This window comes from Pristiophorus japonicus, chromosome 15, assembly GCF_044704955.1.
Source record: "Pristiophorus japonicus isolate sPriJap1 chromosome 15, sPriJap1.hap1, whole genome shotgun sequence".
NCBI classification, from domain to species: Eukaryota; Metazoa; Chordata; class Chondrichthyes; family Pristiophoridae; genus Pristiophorus; species Pristiophorus japonicus.
In genome coordinates this window covers 174342042-174356549 of record NC_091991.1, presented here as the reverse complement: position 1 = coordinate 174356549, position 14508 = coordinate 174342042, and the positions used below count along the sequence as shown (strand labels likewise).

The window sequence follows — 14508 nt, the reverse complement described above, 5'->3', positions numbered from 1 at the left end:
CCTGGATGAATCCTGTCCCAATCTTGTGTTCTCAGGATGAGGACACAATACTGGTAGTCTCGGAGAAGGGATGTAGATATTGAGCATTTATAGTAACATTCTCAGGCAGGATAAGACTGTTGGTCCATCTATCCACAGCATTCCCATGGTACATTTCCAGTAACCCTGAACCCTACGTTTTAAAATTGGATAAACTAAATTGAAAAAAGAAAATCAATTTCAAAAATAATAATTTAATCACCTCAATTATTAGAGTTTTACATTTGTATTCACTCTCCATTAAATTTTATACTTTTTAAAAATATAAATTTAGCCACAGGGCCTCACTAGAATTATTCTTCAACCAAGTGGAGAGCTTTCTTTTTCAATTACTTTCTTTTTTAATGTTATAATTGTGATTCACCCTGCTGAAATACAAATATTTTGTTGCAATGAAGCATTGTGAAAATGAACAAATCAAAGGTTGACTCCAGAATCACACCAGGACCTGCCCCTTACTCAAAATCCTAGCTCTGTCCTGCCCGCTCAAACTGACCTCTTCTCCCTCTAACTCTTTTGGCCATCCATCCACCAGACCACTCCTGGTTTGACCAAGATCATGTTTCACAGTGTTGACTCCATTGTCACAGAATGTGAACGGTTTAAGTCATCCAGAGGCCTGGATTAATAATCTGCTGACGTGAGTTCAAATCCCACCACAGCATCTGGGGAATTTAAATTCAGGTAATTAAATTAATCTGGAATTTTTAAAAAAAAGCTAGTATCTATGACTACTGGATTGTTGCAAAAATCCATCTGCTTCACTAAAGTTCTTAAGGGAAGGAAATCTGCCGTCCTTACCCGGTCTGGTCTATATGAGACTCCAGACCCACAGCAATATGGTTGACTCTTAACTGCCCTCTGAAATGGCCTAGCCACTCAGTTGTACCAAACCGCTATGCCAAAGCCACTGTGGGAGTACCGTCACCACACGGACTGCAGCGGTTGAAGAAGGTAGCTCACCACCACCTTCTCAAGGGCAATTAGGGATGGGCAATAAATGCTGGCCTTGCCAGCGACGCCCACATCCCATGAAGTAATAAAAAATATACAGGTTGGAGGTTTGTCCCAAGTACCAGCCCTCACAGTGGAGACTAATTACCAATGTTTTCATTGCGAGGTTTAGCCAGAGGATTAGTTCAGTGACGTTGCTCTATTCCCTGGACAAACTTGGGTGTCCATGATCTCCAGATTAAAATACTTCAACAATCCCTCATGGAGGTGGCACAAACACCTCTGAAACTAGACAGTAAATTCAACAATCTCATAGTCCCACCATGGTGCTGCTGCAGGGTTACTGGGAGCACTGAATTTACCCGTAAGAGTTCACTTAAACTTGTACGTTCAATGGCTTCAGTCCTAGGAACTAAGAGTGACAGGCGTGTGATGATACTTTGCTCCAACTGTCTTCGGTGCTGACAGTTTACTGTGGATCAATAGGCAAAAAGATGATCCTGTGAATCAGAAGGGAACTGATATTTCCATGACAAACATTTATTAAAATATTAAGATGTACATGTACATACATGATGAGGAACTGTGGTACGAGTGGCGTGACTCGATGACTCACGATGAGTTGGATACGCAACAGCGACTCCTCATGCATTTTGTTTATACCAAATTTTGGTAAGCAATTAAAATGATGAACACAAGACATGAACTGTAGTTACGTGCTGATTGAAGACCAGCTCCAGTTGTTAATCCTGATGCTATTTTTTTCTTGATCCCAATATCATTTCCACAAGACATGAAATACGGGATGTCGACACGTGTATAAGCATGCTGCATATCTTCATTATTCTATTTGTCCATGTTAAAAATCATTACTGCAACAAAACGGCAGGGCCTGCTACCTTTTAATGATTTCTTACAGCATTTCTTTGTCGGTAATGTAGACTAACCTGTCTTCTCCCAACTACCTTCTGTGGATTTAATTTGTGTGGGGCTGTACTGCCACCTACAGGAGGTTAGGCAGCTAGTCACCCGCCATTTTTAGAGAAAAAATTGGTCGTGGTGGTGTAAACTCAATGAAAGAGCTCGCAATTTAGATAACGCCTTTCACATCCTTACAACGCTCCGAAACACTGCACAGCCAATGAATTGAAGTGCAGTCACTGTTGTTCTGTGGGCAGACTCAGCAGCCAAAGTGCACCCAGAAATGTCATTGCATTTATACAGCGCTTTTTGCAACCTCAGGATGTACCTATGTGCTTTATAACCAATGAAGTACTTTTGAACTTGCGTCACTTGTTGTACTGTAGGAAATGCGGCAGCCAATTTGCGCACAGCAAGCTCCCACAAACAAGGGCAGTTTAATCGACATGTCACCGGCAAAATCTGGGAATAAATTGACAAATTAGTCCATTAAATTGTCAAGAGAAAAAAAGACAGATAGATAAACTTGCTGCCCAGGTGTTTACAGAGAATGTACAGCACAGAAACAGGCCATTCGGCCCAACTGGTCTATGCCAGTGTTTGTGCTCCACACAAGCCTCCTCCCAGTCTACTTCCGCTCACCCCATCAGCATAACCTTCCATTCCTTTCTCCCTCATGTGTTTATCCAGCTTCCCCTTTAAATGCATCTATGCCATTCGCCTCAATTACTCCTTGTGGCAACAAACTCCGCATTCTAACCATTCTTTGGGTAAAGAAATTTCCCCTGAATTCCTTATTGAACTTATTAGTGACTTATATTGATCATATAGCTACGAACATAAGAACATAAGAAATAGGAACAGGAGTAGGCATACGGCCCCTCGAGCCTGCTCCGCCATTTAATACGATCATGGCTGATCTGATCAAGGACTCAGCTCCGCTTCCCATAACCCCATATCATTTAAGAAACTGTCGATTTCTGTCTTAAATTTATTCAATGTCCCAGCTTCCACAGCTCTCAGGCAGCAAATTCCACAGATTTACAACCCTCAAGAAATTTCTCCTCATCTCTGTTTTAAATGGGCAGCCCCTTATTCTAAGATCATGCCCTCTAGTTCTAGTCTCCCCCATCAGTGAAAACATCCTCTCTGCATCCACCCTGTCAAGCCCCCTCATAATCTTATATGTTTCGATAAGATCGCCTCTCATTGACCCCTAGTTTTGGATTTCTTCACAAGTGGAAACATCTTCTCGCCGTCTACCCTACCAAAACCCGTCAATTTTAAAAGACCTCTATTAGGCCATCTCTCAGACTCGTCTTTTCTAGAGAAAAAAAAGAGTTCCAGCCTGTACAATCATTCCTGATAGTTGTACCCTCTCAGTTCTGGTAGCATCCTTGTGAACTCAATGGAAACTAAAATCAGTCAGTTTCCATAACTGGTGGCAGATGTGCAATGCCAGTTTTATGGCTGGGTGGCAGGCTGCAGACCTACAAGGAGGCAACAAATGGTGGAAATTGATCAGACTCTGCTGGTGGTCTGGTAGGTAAGGGCATTGCCGACTGACTGGCACAGCTGTACAGATCAGGTTTGATGTCTAGTCTGTGCTGATATAACTGGTCTCAGCACCCTGGACAAGGGAGAGGAAAAAACACCCTGCAATAAGTCCCTGCTCCTGATGCAATGGCCCATGTTTGAATGTCCGCATGCACGGGTGTCAGATGAGGTCAGGCTGAGGCCCGCTGTGATGCCCTTTATAATTAAATAGCCTGTTGGCACTCATTGTTCATACTTAGATATGAAGAATGGTCACCTGACCAAGAAATGGCAAGCTGATACTCAGCAGGATTCAGCGTCTTCAAGGAGTGGAGAAAAGTGTGTGGTGGGAGAGGGGGAGCGGGGGAGAAGAATAGTAAGATTCTACTTGTTGCAGATATTAGGCCATTAGGTTTTCTCAATTCAAGGGAGGGAACCGAGATCTACAGTGAGTGGGAAAATCTTTGTGGGGCCAGGAGGAGCATTATGTTTATCAGAGTAGCCTGCGGCAGTCCTTTAAGAGCTGCTGGTTAAGCCACAAAATGTTCCGTTACATTGGCTAGTCAGCCAGATCAAAATTGCATCGGGATCCTAAATACAATTTTGAGGCCCAATCTAGGTGCATCAATGGGGGGTGGGGGGGAAGGATCCCTTCGGGGTGAAGTCGCTGCAAAGTATTTGTTCCTAACTTTTCATCGTTCACACCAACAACTTGCATTTATATAGCACCTTTAACATAGTGAAATGTCTCAAGGTGCTTCACAGGAGTATGAGGAGATTAAAAAATGATACTGAGCTGCATAAGTAGAAATTAGCACGACCAAAAGCTTGGTCAGAGAGGTAGGTTTTAAGGAGCGCCCTGAAGGAGAAAAGAGAGGCGGAGAGGTTTAGGGAGGGAGTTCCAGAGGTTGGGGCCTAGGCAATAGAAGGCATGGCCACCGATGGTTGAGCGATTATAATCAGGGATGCTCAAGAGGGCAGCATTATAGGAGTGCAGACATCTCGGTGGGTTGTGGGGATGGAGGCGATTACAGAGATAGGGAGGGATTTGAAAGTAATGATGAGAATTTTGAAACAGACGAAAAACAGATGCAAAATATTTGTAAGAAAAGAAACATGATGAACTTTATTCACCACAAACAGGAGATTAAACACAAATAACAAAAGAAGCTGTGCAATGAGGTAGTGTCTCACACAAGACTTTGTCCTTCATAAATTCTGTTGGATAACTAGCTTGGTGGATTAACAGGAGTGCAGCTAATGGAGGATTCAATGTTCTATTGTGAGTAATATCACGATGGTTAATATAAGTATATGTCCAAGTCACTGCTTTCTGCCAAGCTCACTCATTTGAAATAATGGTAACCAAAGAAAGGTTCTGGTTTGTCATCAGTTTGAGCCAACTTCCCAGGAAGCCTATGTGGAGACACGCTGTTGGGTAATTATCCCGTCACCATATGTGGGACTGCTGAGGCGATGTACATCTTTTAAGTTATAAAAGCAATAATTTGAAGATGGAACAGAGTGGGATGCAGGACTGTTTAAGTTTGCTTCAAGTTTGATTGGAATAAAGTTTCATATCTGCCAGCTGCAATGGTTACTAAATGCAACGAATCTAACCGCAGAGACTTGAGCACAAAAATCTAGGCTGAGACTTCAGTGCAGTGCTGATTGAGTGTTGCACCCTTAGAAAGTCTTTCGTATGAGATGTCAATCCCTCAATCAACATAACAAAAACAGATTATCTGGCCATTTTCACATTGCTGTTTGTGGGAGCTTGCTGTGTGCTAGTTGGTTATCGCGTTTCCTACAACAGTGACTACACTTCAAAAAGTACTTAATTGGCTTTAAAGCGCTTTTGAACATCCTGAGGATGTGAAAGTCGCTATAGAAATGCAAGTCTTTCTTTCTTTCAGTTTTTAAGAAGAGCAAAGAAACTGCCTAAATTTGGCACAGATTTGGAACCACACAGAGAAAGATCATAAGGATGTCTTGTATGGTGACATTCATAATGATGTTGTAGTTGGTGCTCGTCTGAAATATAGGAACTTAAATATGAACACCTTGAGATTTTGCAATTTTCCTGTGGCCAGACATCAACATGGACGATAGGGCTATTATTTCAAAACTCCAGGCTGACACTCCCATTCGGTACTGAGGTAGTGTTGCACACTCAGAGGTGTCATCTTTTGGATGAGACATTAGACCGATGCTCCGTCTGCCCACTCAAGATTCCATGGCACTATTTTGAAGAAGAGCAGGGGTCCCAAGGCGTTCATATTATTAAGGTTCCTAACATAACCACCTACATTACAACAGTGACTACACTTCTAAAGTACTTCATTGGCTTTCAGACGAGCACCCCCTACAACATCAGTTACTGTACACTTCAGTTTGGCAGCACTCTTGCCTTTGAGGTAGAAGGTTGGTTCAAATTCACCTCCAGAACTTTGAGCACATAAAGACTTGCATTTCTATAGCGCCTTTCATGACCACCAGACGTCTCAAAGCGCTTTACTGCCAATGAAGTACTTTTGGAGTGTAGTCATTTTGTAATGTGGAAAACGCAGCAGCCAATTTGCACACAGCAAGCTCCCACAAACAGCAATGTGACAATGACCAGATAATCTGTTTTTTCTTATGTTGATTGAGGGATAAATATTGGCCAGGACACTGGAGATAACTCCCCTGCTCTTCTTTGAAATAGTGCCATGGGATCTTTTACGTCCACCTGAGAGCAGCGCAGACGGGGCCTCGGCTTAACGTCTCATCCAAAAGACAGCAACTCTGACAATGCAGCGCTCCCTCAGTACTGCACTGGGAGTGTCAGTCTAGATTTTTGTGTTCAAGTCCCTGGAGTGGGATTTGAACCTGCAACCTTCTGACTCAGAGGCGAGAGTGCTACCCACTGAATCACAGCTGACACACAGTCTAAACTGACCCGTCACTGCAGTGGAGGGAATGCTCTATTGGCAGATCAAATGTTAAACTGTAAACGGTCCAGGTGGATGTTAAAAAACCGATGCCGTTATTTAAAGAAGGGCAGAGGGATGCCCAAAATCAAAATGTATTCCTCGGATAACACAGATTAACTGGTCATTGATCCCACTGCTACTTATAGCACTCTGCTATTGGTTCTAGATCTTTCTCAGAGATGTGATAATGAGCTTTATAAGTGCATATTTTGACCCACTGAATGGGAGTGAGAAAAAATTATATAAACCACATGTCCAGCAGGAAGTTACATCTTCCTGGATACCTTACCTTTCGAAGAACTTAGCAAGTTAACATTTTGTTCCTAGTTCAGAACCGCAACTTGATCCTTATTTTCCAGTCGTTCTAATATGCCACCTATCCACCAAAGTTTTCCAAATCATATTTCCCCCCTCCCCCATGGATTTATTCCCACAACTGGACAGTAGTAAATCTGTTAGTGTCTAATTAGGGTAACATCGCACTGTCTTCCTCCACTCATATCTCAAATGTCAATCTCTCCACCCAAGATACTGACAGGTGAGGACAGTTTACACCAAAGCTATTTGGGTGGCAAATTGCCACCGGTGCTTAAAAATAAAATTGCAAAGGCGAAACTCAAAATCATTTTTGTTTCTGGCAGAAATGCAGGTTTGTATTTCTCCCGAGGCTCGGGGCAGATCTCCAGCTTTCAGAAATGGCGAGTATGGTTGTGAAGATTTAGAAGCTCGGAAAAGTGTTCTCCAATAAGTGGAACAACATAATTGTGCCAACTTGTCCTGCATCCCAGACGAGTCCAGTGTTACCCCGGAGCGAGGCACAGTAACAGAAAGGGCAGAAACAGGCTGGAGGTAATTCATTCCCTTCCTCTCCAATATTCTCAACTAAGCAGTGGAAATGATGTTGGTATTGAGGTCTAGGGCAGTGGTAAAACCGATTTTATTTTGAAGTAGGGTAGGGCAAAGCTAGAGGAACTTAGACCAAATACTGACTATGCAGACAGAGTTGTTCCCTGGAATTGGGTTTGGAAACTTGGGATGTCTGCATGTGGTTCTGAGAAAAGCACACACTGGTCTAAATCTTAGGAACAGTCTGTTTACCCTAATATTATCCAAGGGTGTATTATTTTAGCATGAGATATGGTTTTTAATCACTTCCAGCCCTACTGTTAATACCTCATCATCTCAAGCTGCAGAAACAAAAACTGGAGAAAGGGAAAAACAAATATGAAACGATAGGGTTAGGGAGAAAAGGAACATAAATTGGAGAGGGGCGGGGGAAGCAGTCTGCATAGGTTAGACTTAATTCCATTATGGTGAAGAACCCCACCAAATTTGGGTGTTCCTGCTGGAGTGACTCATGGTCGCTAAAAGCTTTTCCTAGGCACGCCCAGAGCTGGGTGCCGAGATCTGGAGGCGGACTGACCACTATCACAAAAACTATATTTAGGTGCAAAGAAAATACACCAAGCTATATATAGGCACAATAATAATTAAAAAAAAACATTCCACTGCAACAGATACACAGAAATAATGCACTTCTATTAGTTTACAAAGCTAACTTTAGTTGGAAGGCAGCAGGAAATGCAACAAAATGCTGCAAAAACAACTTCAGCAAATTACCAAAGATTTTATATAAAAAAAACATGTCCCTTTCTGTACAGTATCAATGAGGTCCCAGCTCTGAACAGGCTTCTCCAAGTCCCGCCTTACTCTGCACTGATTGGTCCAGGGTAGAGAATGACGGCACTACACCGCGTTCTAATTGGAGGATAGCGCTGTCAATCACGTAGTACAGCCACACCAAGGTAAGGCGCTGGATGCGGTTTTTCTAAGCGAAGAGGGTGCGGTCCTATCTCTAAACTCGGCTTTTATATACTTGCCTCTCACCACCTTCGATTCATACCTGAAATCACACATGTTTTTAACTGCCGCGGTGTTTTTAAAATTAAACGCCGGCAGAGAACACACAACTGACAAAACGGTGCACCTTGCCGCCTCCCTGGAAACGGCGGTCCGATTGGCGGAGCGGTCGTCACGCAACCGCCACCAAGCCGTCTTGCGATAGGTCGAATGCTCCGTCAATCGCGCGGAAGGGGCGGGCGTCGCCACACACAGGGGGTGGGGCCTAGCAGGGGAGGAGGTGATTGGCGGTGGGAGCTGTCAATCACATGGAACAGGGGCGGGTCGCTGCCAGACACTCCGTAACGATTGGTGAACGGGGAGGCTGTCAGTGGGAGGAGCTAATTGGAGATGAGAGCTGTCAATCACATGGAACAGGGGCGGGTCGTTGTTAGGCACTCCGTAACGATTGGTGGACGGGAAGGCTGCCAGTGGGAGGAGGTGATTGGCGATGGGAGCTGTCAATCAGCTGGAATATGGGGGGGCGGGTCACCGCCCGACGCTCCGTAACGATTGGTGGACGTGCGGACAGGCTGTCAGTGGGACGAGATGATTGGCGGTGGCAGCTGTCAATCAGCGGGAGGCGGCGGCTGAAGGCGGCAAAAGGGCGGGCGGAGATGAGAGGAATTTAAAAACTTTGTCTCCAGCGGAAAGTTGTTGGGGAAAGCGGGTGGCTGCGCCTCAGACATTTAATTTCCTGAGGTAAATCGGGGTGCATTTATCTATAAAAGAATCCTCTCCCCGGCGGGTGCTTTGGCCCATCTACCCTGACTCGGGCATCCCAGCCTGGCACAGGGACACTCCGTGCCTGCAGCCTCCTCACTGCATCCTTCCTGCACGCTCCCTCACTCTGTGTGTGGGGGGCAATAAAACAAGCACTCATGAACCTGTGCAGCATTTGGATTTGTTGAATAATTTCCAACCACCCATCATGTCTCTTTCCAAAGGTAAGTGCAACAATGTGATGCATTAATGTGCTGGGCTTTTTTGCATTGGTGTCTGTCAATTATTCTTTGCAATTTCTTCACGTTTCTGTTTGTCGTTGCATGCTTTAAAAATATATATATTTTGCACTTTAGCATTACGTTCTACGTTGTCATTCATCGTTGTTTTCTAAACTGCTAGTTTTCTCAATTCCTTTTTCACCAAATGCATGATTTAAAATGTGTGTATGTCTCTCTTTCTTTCTCTGACTGTCGCAATGTCTGACTCTCTTTGTCTCTATCTCTGTCAGTGTGTATGTCTCTCTCTGTCTCTGTAGGTCTCTTTGTAGGTCTCTTTCTCTGTCTCTGCCTATCAGTCTCTATCACTGTCTGTCAGTCTCTGTCTGTCTCTATGTCTGTATGCCTCTTTGTATGTCTCTTTCTCTGTCTCTGCCTGTCTGTCTCTGCCTGTCAGTCTCTATCTCTGTATGTCTTTGTCTCTGAGGGCTCTTTGTCTGTATGTCTCTTTGTCTGTCTGTCAGTCTCTGTATCTATGTCTCTGTCTGTCTCTATCTCTGTCTGTTGGTCTATCTCTGTGTGTCTCTTTCTCTCTGTGCATACTCTAATCTGGCACCGATTTTCTTTAATTTTCAAGCTCATGCAACACTTGTAACTCCACGCTAATGTTTAATCAGTGACACACAGTGGGTTTGATTCTTTCTACGGTGTTGCATAAGATCGGTAGGTGTTAATGTGCATCAATGTGCACAAAATGGGTTATTCTTAAAATAAATGCTTGAAGGAGCTCATTATAGAGGAACTGTTTTAAAGTTAACTGTAACGTTATAGTCTGTATTGGACAATGATATAACACAAGCAGCCTGAATAGAGAAAAACAAATCAGAGCTTTATATATAAATATGTACAGTGTTTGTTGCTCTAGCAACTAGAACATCGCTGACACTGTCCCTAAGATCAGTTGCTGCTGTGCTTTGTGTGTGTTAAAGGGGGGGGGGGGGGGGGGAAGGAGGTTCTGTCTTTCAATGGGATCATCCCGAAGTCTCTCTATTTCCTGTTGCTGCTTTGTGTGGACGTACTGTAGTCATGGCTGTGAGTCAGCAATGAGCCGAGTCAGTGTAATATTCCTGAATGGAGGGGGTGACTCATGGCTAGTGGCATGCACAGTCACAGTCACAGAACGGTTCAAAACCTGACCGAAAACATGATTGTAGGTTCAGAAGATTTCCGGTTGACTTGCTGTCCGATTGGATTAGTGTCAGTGGGCATACAAAGCTAAGATGTAGCACAGTTCGATTTAAAGAACAGAGCAAGCCTTCCTCGTCAGACTTGTTAATTTTGGCCATGATTCATACAGCAGCTTTTTTCACGTGTCGTGCAGCGTGTAGATTAACAGCCTAACCCTTTCAAAAATAAGCCCACATTAAAAAAAATACACCGCCAAGTAAAACCTCCACAACTGAGCATTCATCTGTTTGGTTTATGCTGGAGATTATTTCCCCCCCCCTCTCCACCTTTCTAGTTTCTCTCCGCAGTTCTATGAATGAAATAAAGTGGCCAGTTAGGGGCCATTTACAACTCTTGTTTTCAGGAGAGCAGGAAGAGTACTTGCTGGAAGGAAAGAAAGACTTGCATTTATATAGCGCCTTTTACAACCGTCAGACGTCTCAAAGCGCTTTACAGCCAATTAAGTCGTTTTTGAAGTGCAGTCACTGTTGTAATGTAGGAAGCGCAGCAGCCAAATTTGTGCACAGCAAGCTCCCACAAACAGCAATATGATAATGACCAGATAAACTGTTTTGGTTATGTTGAATGAAGGATAAATATTGGCCAGGACACCAAAGGGGTTAGTGTTCCACCTACATGTTTCATAATATTGTTTCCATTTAGAGTGCACTTTTGGAAGCCTGTGAAGCAAAACACTACTTTTTTTATGGAGAAAAAAATGGGCGGATGTAAGCTTTAGAAAGGTTTAAAAAAAAAACTCATTTAAGGAGAGGAATTTAAGTGCTGGGGCGAAGAACACTTCCTGGTTCATTGTCAGGATAAGGCATGCACCATGCCGCGCCCCCCCCCCCTCTCCCTCGGCACCTCCAGGCCCCAGTCAAGTATAGCATACAAGGTGCAGAATAAAGCTCCCTCTGCCCTGGCTTATGATGTGCCTCAGAGCTTTCTGTGTGCAAATTGTCTTCCATGTTTCCTACATTACAACAGTGACATAAGGAATTAGGAGCAGGGGTAGGCTGTTCGGCCCCTCGAGCCTGCTCTGCTCTATTCAATAGAATCATGGTTGATCTTCTACCTACACTTCCCCATATCCCTTGATTTCCCCTAATATTCAAAATTCTATCGATCTCTCTCTGTCTTGAATGTACTCAATAATTCAGCATCCACAGCCCTCTGGGGTAGAGAATTCCAAAGATTCACCACCCTCTGAGTGAAGAAATTTCTCTTCATCTCAGTCGTAAATGGCCGAGCCCTTATTTTGAGACTGTGACCCCTGATTCTCGACTCCTCAGCCAGGGGGAAACATCCTCCCTGCATCTACCCTGACAAGCTCTGTAAGAATTTTGTATGTGACTGCACTTTTAAAAGTACTTAATTGGCTGCAAAGTGCTTTGGGTCGTCCTGAGGCCATGAAAGGCACTACATAAATGCAAGTCTTTCTTTCTAGCCCCAACTTCAGAAGGGCATGGTTTACTGCACCCTTTGTGTGACATTTCTGTCCATTTCCCACTTGGGTCACCCTGAGTAACCTTGCCAGTCAGTCCAGTATTAGGGTCAGTTTTGTGCTTTCGGCCTATACCCACTAGGTCCTAGATTGAGACTGCCCAGAACTCATTTTACACAGGACCCTTATGGCCAGCGTATAGAGGAGTCTTTAACTCCTAACTTGGTATCAAACTTTGTTCCCAGAGGTTTTAAAAAAAAAACTAACCTCTAGAAAATTATGGGAAAAACAGTTTTACAAGAATAAATGATACAGCCTCTCGGGTGTGGTACAGTATGATGTGCCTGGATTGCACACCCTGGTTGGTTTAGATGAGATATTACTGTGTCAACGCATTGGCGACTAGGATATCTGCGTCTTTGTATACCCAATACCCACACTTAATCAATGGATGGTATTAGCCTCGATTTGCTTTTTACTTTTTCAAAAATAGCTGACAAAATGATCAATAAGTAAGATTTGGTTCAAGTTATGCTGGGGTAAGTAATGAAAATCCCTAGCCTGTGATTCTGCATGCTCCTTCTTGTAGGAGGTCAAGTGTCTGTCTTTACAACCCTGCTGGAGAGAGCGCGGAAAAAACGCAGCAGAGTCTGTGCATGGAGAGCAGGGGGCTCTGGGTACAGTGCCAGTATTCTACGAACAAGTTGCAAGCTGCTTCAAGATTAATGCGATCTCTGAAAACCAGGGAGAGAAGACCTGAGGGAGGGAGGGAGGGAGGGTGTCAGTAGGAATGTGTGTGTGTGTGTGTGTGTGTGTGTGTGTGTGTGTGTGCGCGCGCTAGGCCCATGCAGCAGAGCCTGGTCTCCAGTCGTCTTGAATCCCCTTGCCATTGGACCAAGACCTTGCTCTGTCAAGCCCGTGTGGTGGTTGGTGTGCAAGGGCCTCCCCCACGTTAAAAGAATTCACGGACAGGCATTTCCACCCTTTTTAAAATGAAGTTTGGGACCTGGCCCGCATTGGTCTCATCAGTCACCTTCGAACTCATTTAGTGTGAAGCAAGTCATCCTCGACTCCGGGAGACTGCCTGAGAAGAAGCACTGTAAAAACGTTTTGTGCTTGTCAAAATGCTGACTTACCAGTTTTGGCATCTTCAACCCCAGATCATGCTACAACCATTCCTGTGGTAGCACAGTGCCACTGTGCATAATACACAGCAGTTTACCTGCAATTCACAACCCCCCCTCTCCCCACATATTCGGCATCAGGTGAGTTCCCAATCTTGGCTGTGTCATCACGAGAAGATGCTGGAGTAAAGAAGGAAAAGGTAGACTCCTGGACTTATACAGCGCCTTTCACGACTACCGGGCATCCCAAGTGCTTTACAGCCATTGAAGTACTTTTGGAGCGTAATCACTATTGTAATGTAGGAAACGCGGCAGCCAATTTGCGCACAGCAAGCTCCCACAAATAGCAATGTGATATTGACCAGATAATATGTTGATTTGTGAGGGATAAATATTGACCCAGGACACTGGAAAGAACGTCTTCGAATTACTGCCATGGGATCGTTTACATCCACGTGAGAGAAGAGACAGGGCTTTGGTTTAATGTCTCATCCGAAAGGTGGCAACTCCGACAGTACAGCACTCCCTCAGCACTGCACTGGAGCGTCAGCTGAGATTTTTGTGTTTAAGTCCTTGGAATGGGACTTAAACCCACAACCTCCTGTCTCTGAGACGAGGGTGCTCCCCACTGAGCCACAGCTGACAGTAGAGGAAACAGGCATCTTTGGCGGGGAGGACAGTTTTAGAATGATGTTGGTAAAAGCCTGATCTACCTCCCTGCTGGGACTGTTGTGTGGTATGAGGGGGAGGGAATCAAGGGCAAAATAAATAAATGACCTTTTTATAAGGAGCAAACACCAGTCCTGTTAATTGACCGCCTCTGTTCCTGAGCTTGATGTAATGCATTTGTGTGTAAAGGAACACAACTTTTCCTTTGTAAATCAAACAGAATGTATCTTCACCCCTCAAAAGCTGACTGTTTTTAAAGCCCTTTCTCACAAATGACAAAATGGCACCCTTGCCACAATTCCTTTCCTCTGATCCTGTAGCATGATTCCATGGATGCCGTCAACCCTTTGATGCCTCTTTGCAGGTGCCAAGGTGACATTCTTGAGGTTTGAGCCCATGGAGTGAGTTACCAAGCTATTCCACTGTGACGCCACCATAGCTAATCGTACATTTGCCCTTAACCGACATCCAGACACATGCAATTTTCAGCAGCACTGATCAGGAGCTGGAGCTCTGGATTATTTTTTATACCCTTGCTCCTTATATCATAAAATTTGCGAGAGTACCTGGAATGAATTTGATAGCGAGGTGTGAGAAGTATCATGGTATATGATTCTTTCCAGACGATGGGATCACCCAGATGATCAGCAATGGTTTGCATTCCTAGTGTGAGCCGTGGCTGACTGACTCAGAAGCATGAGTACAAGCCCCACTTCAGAGACTTGAGCGCACATTTTAGGCTGACACTCCCGTGCAGTGCTGAGGGAGTGCTGCACTGT

At 44.3% G+C, this 14508-nt stretch overlaps 1 protein-coding gene across 1 annotated transcript in view; it reads left to right on the top strand.

Annotated features, from left to right (window-relative positions):
- Positions 1–8908: 8908 nt before the first annotated feature.
- Positions 8909–14508, top strand: part of LOC139281255 (dual specificity mitogen-activated protein kinase kinase 6-like) — a 125930-nt gene continuing 120330 nt past the window's right edge. Inside the window, exon 1 of the mRNA XM_070901327.1 lies at positions 8909–9271. Within this exon, the coding sequence (XP_070757428.1) occupies positions 9256–9271 (16 nt within the window). The 5' untranslated portion in view covers positions 8909–9255. The remainder of the gene's footprint in view (positions 9272–14508) is intronic.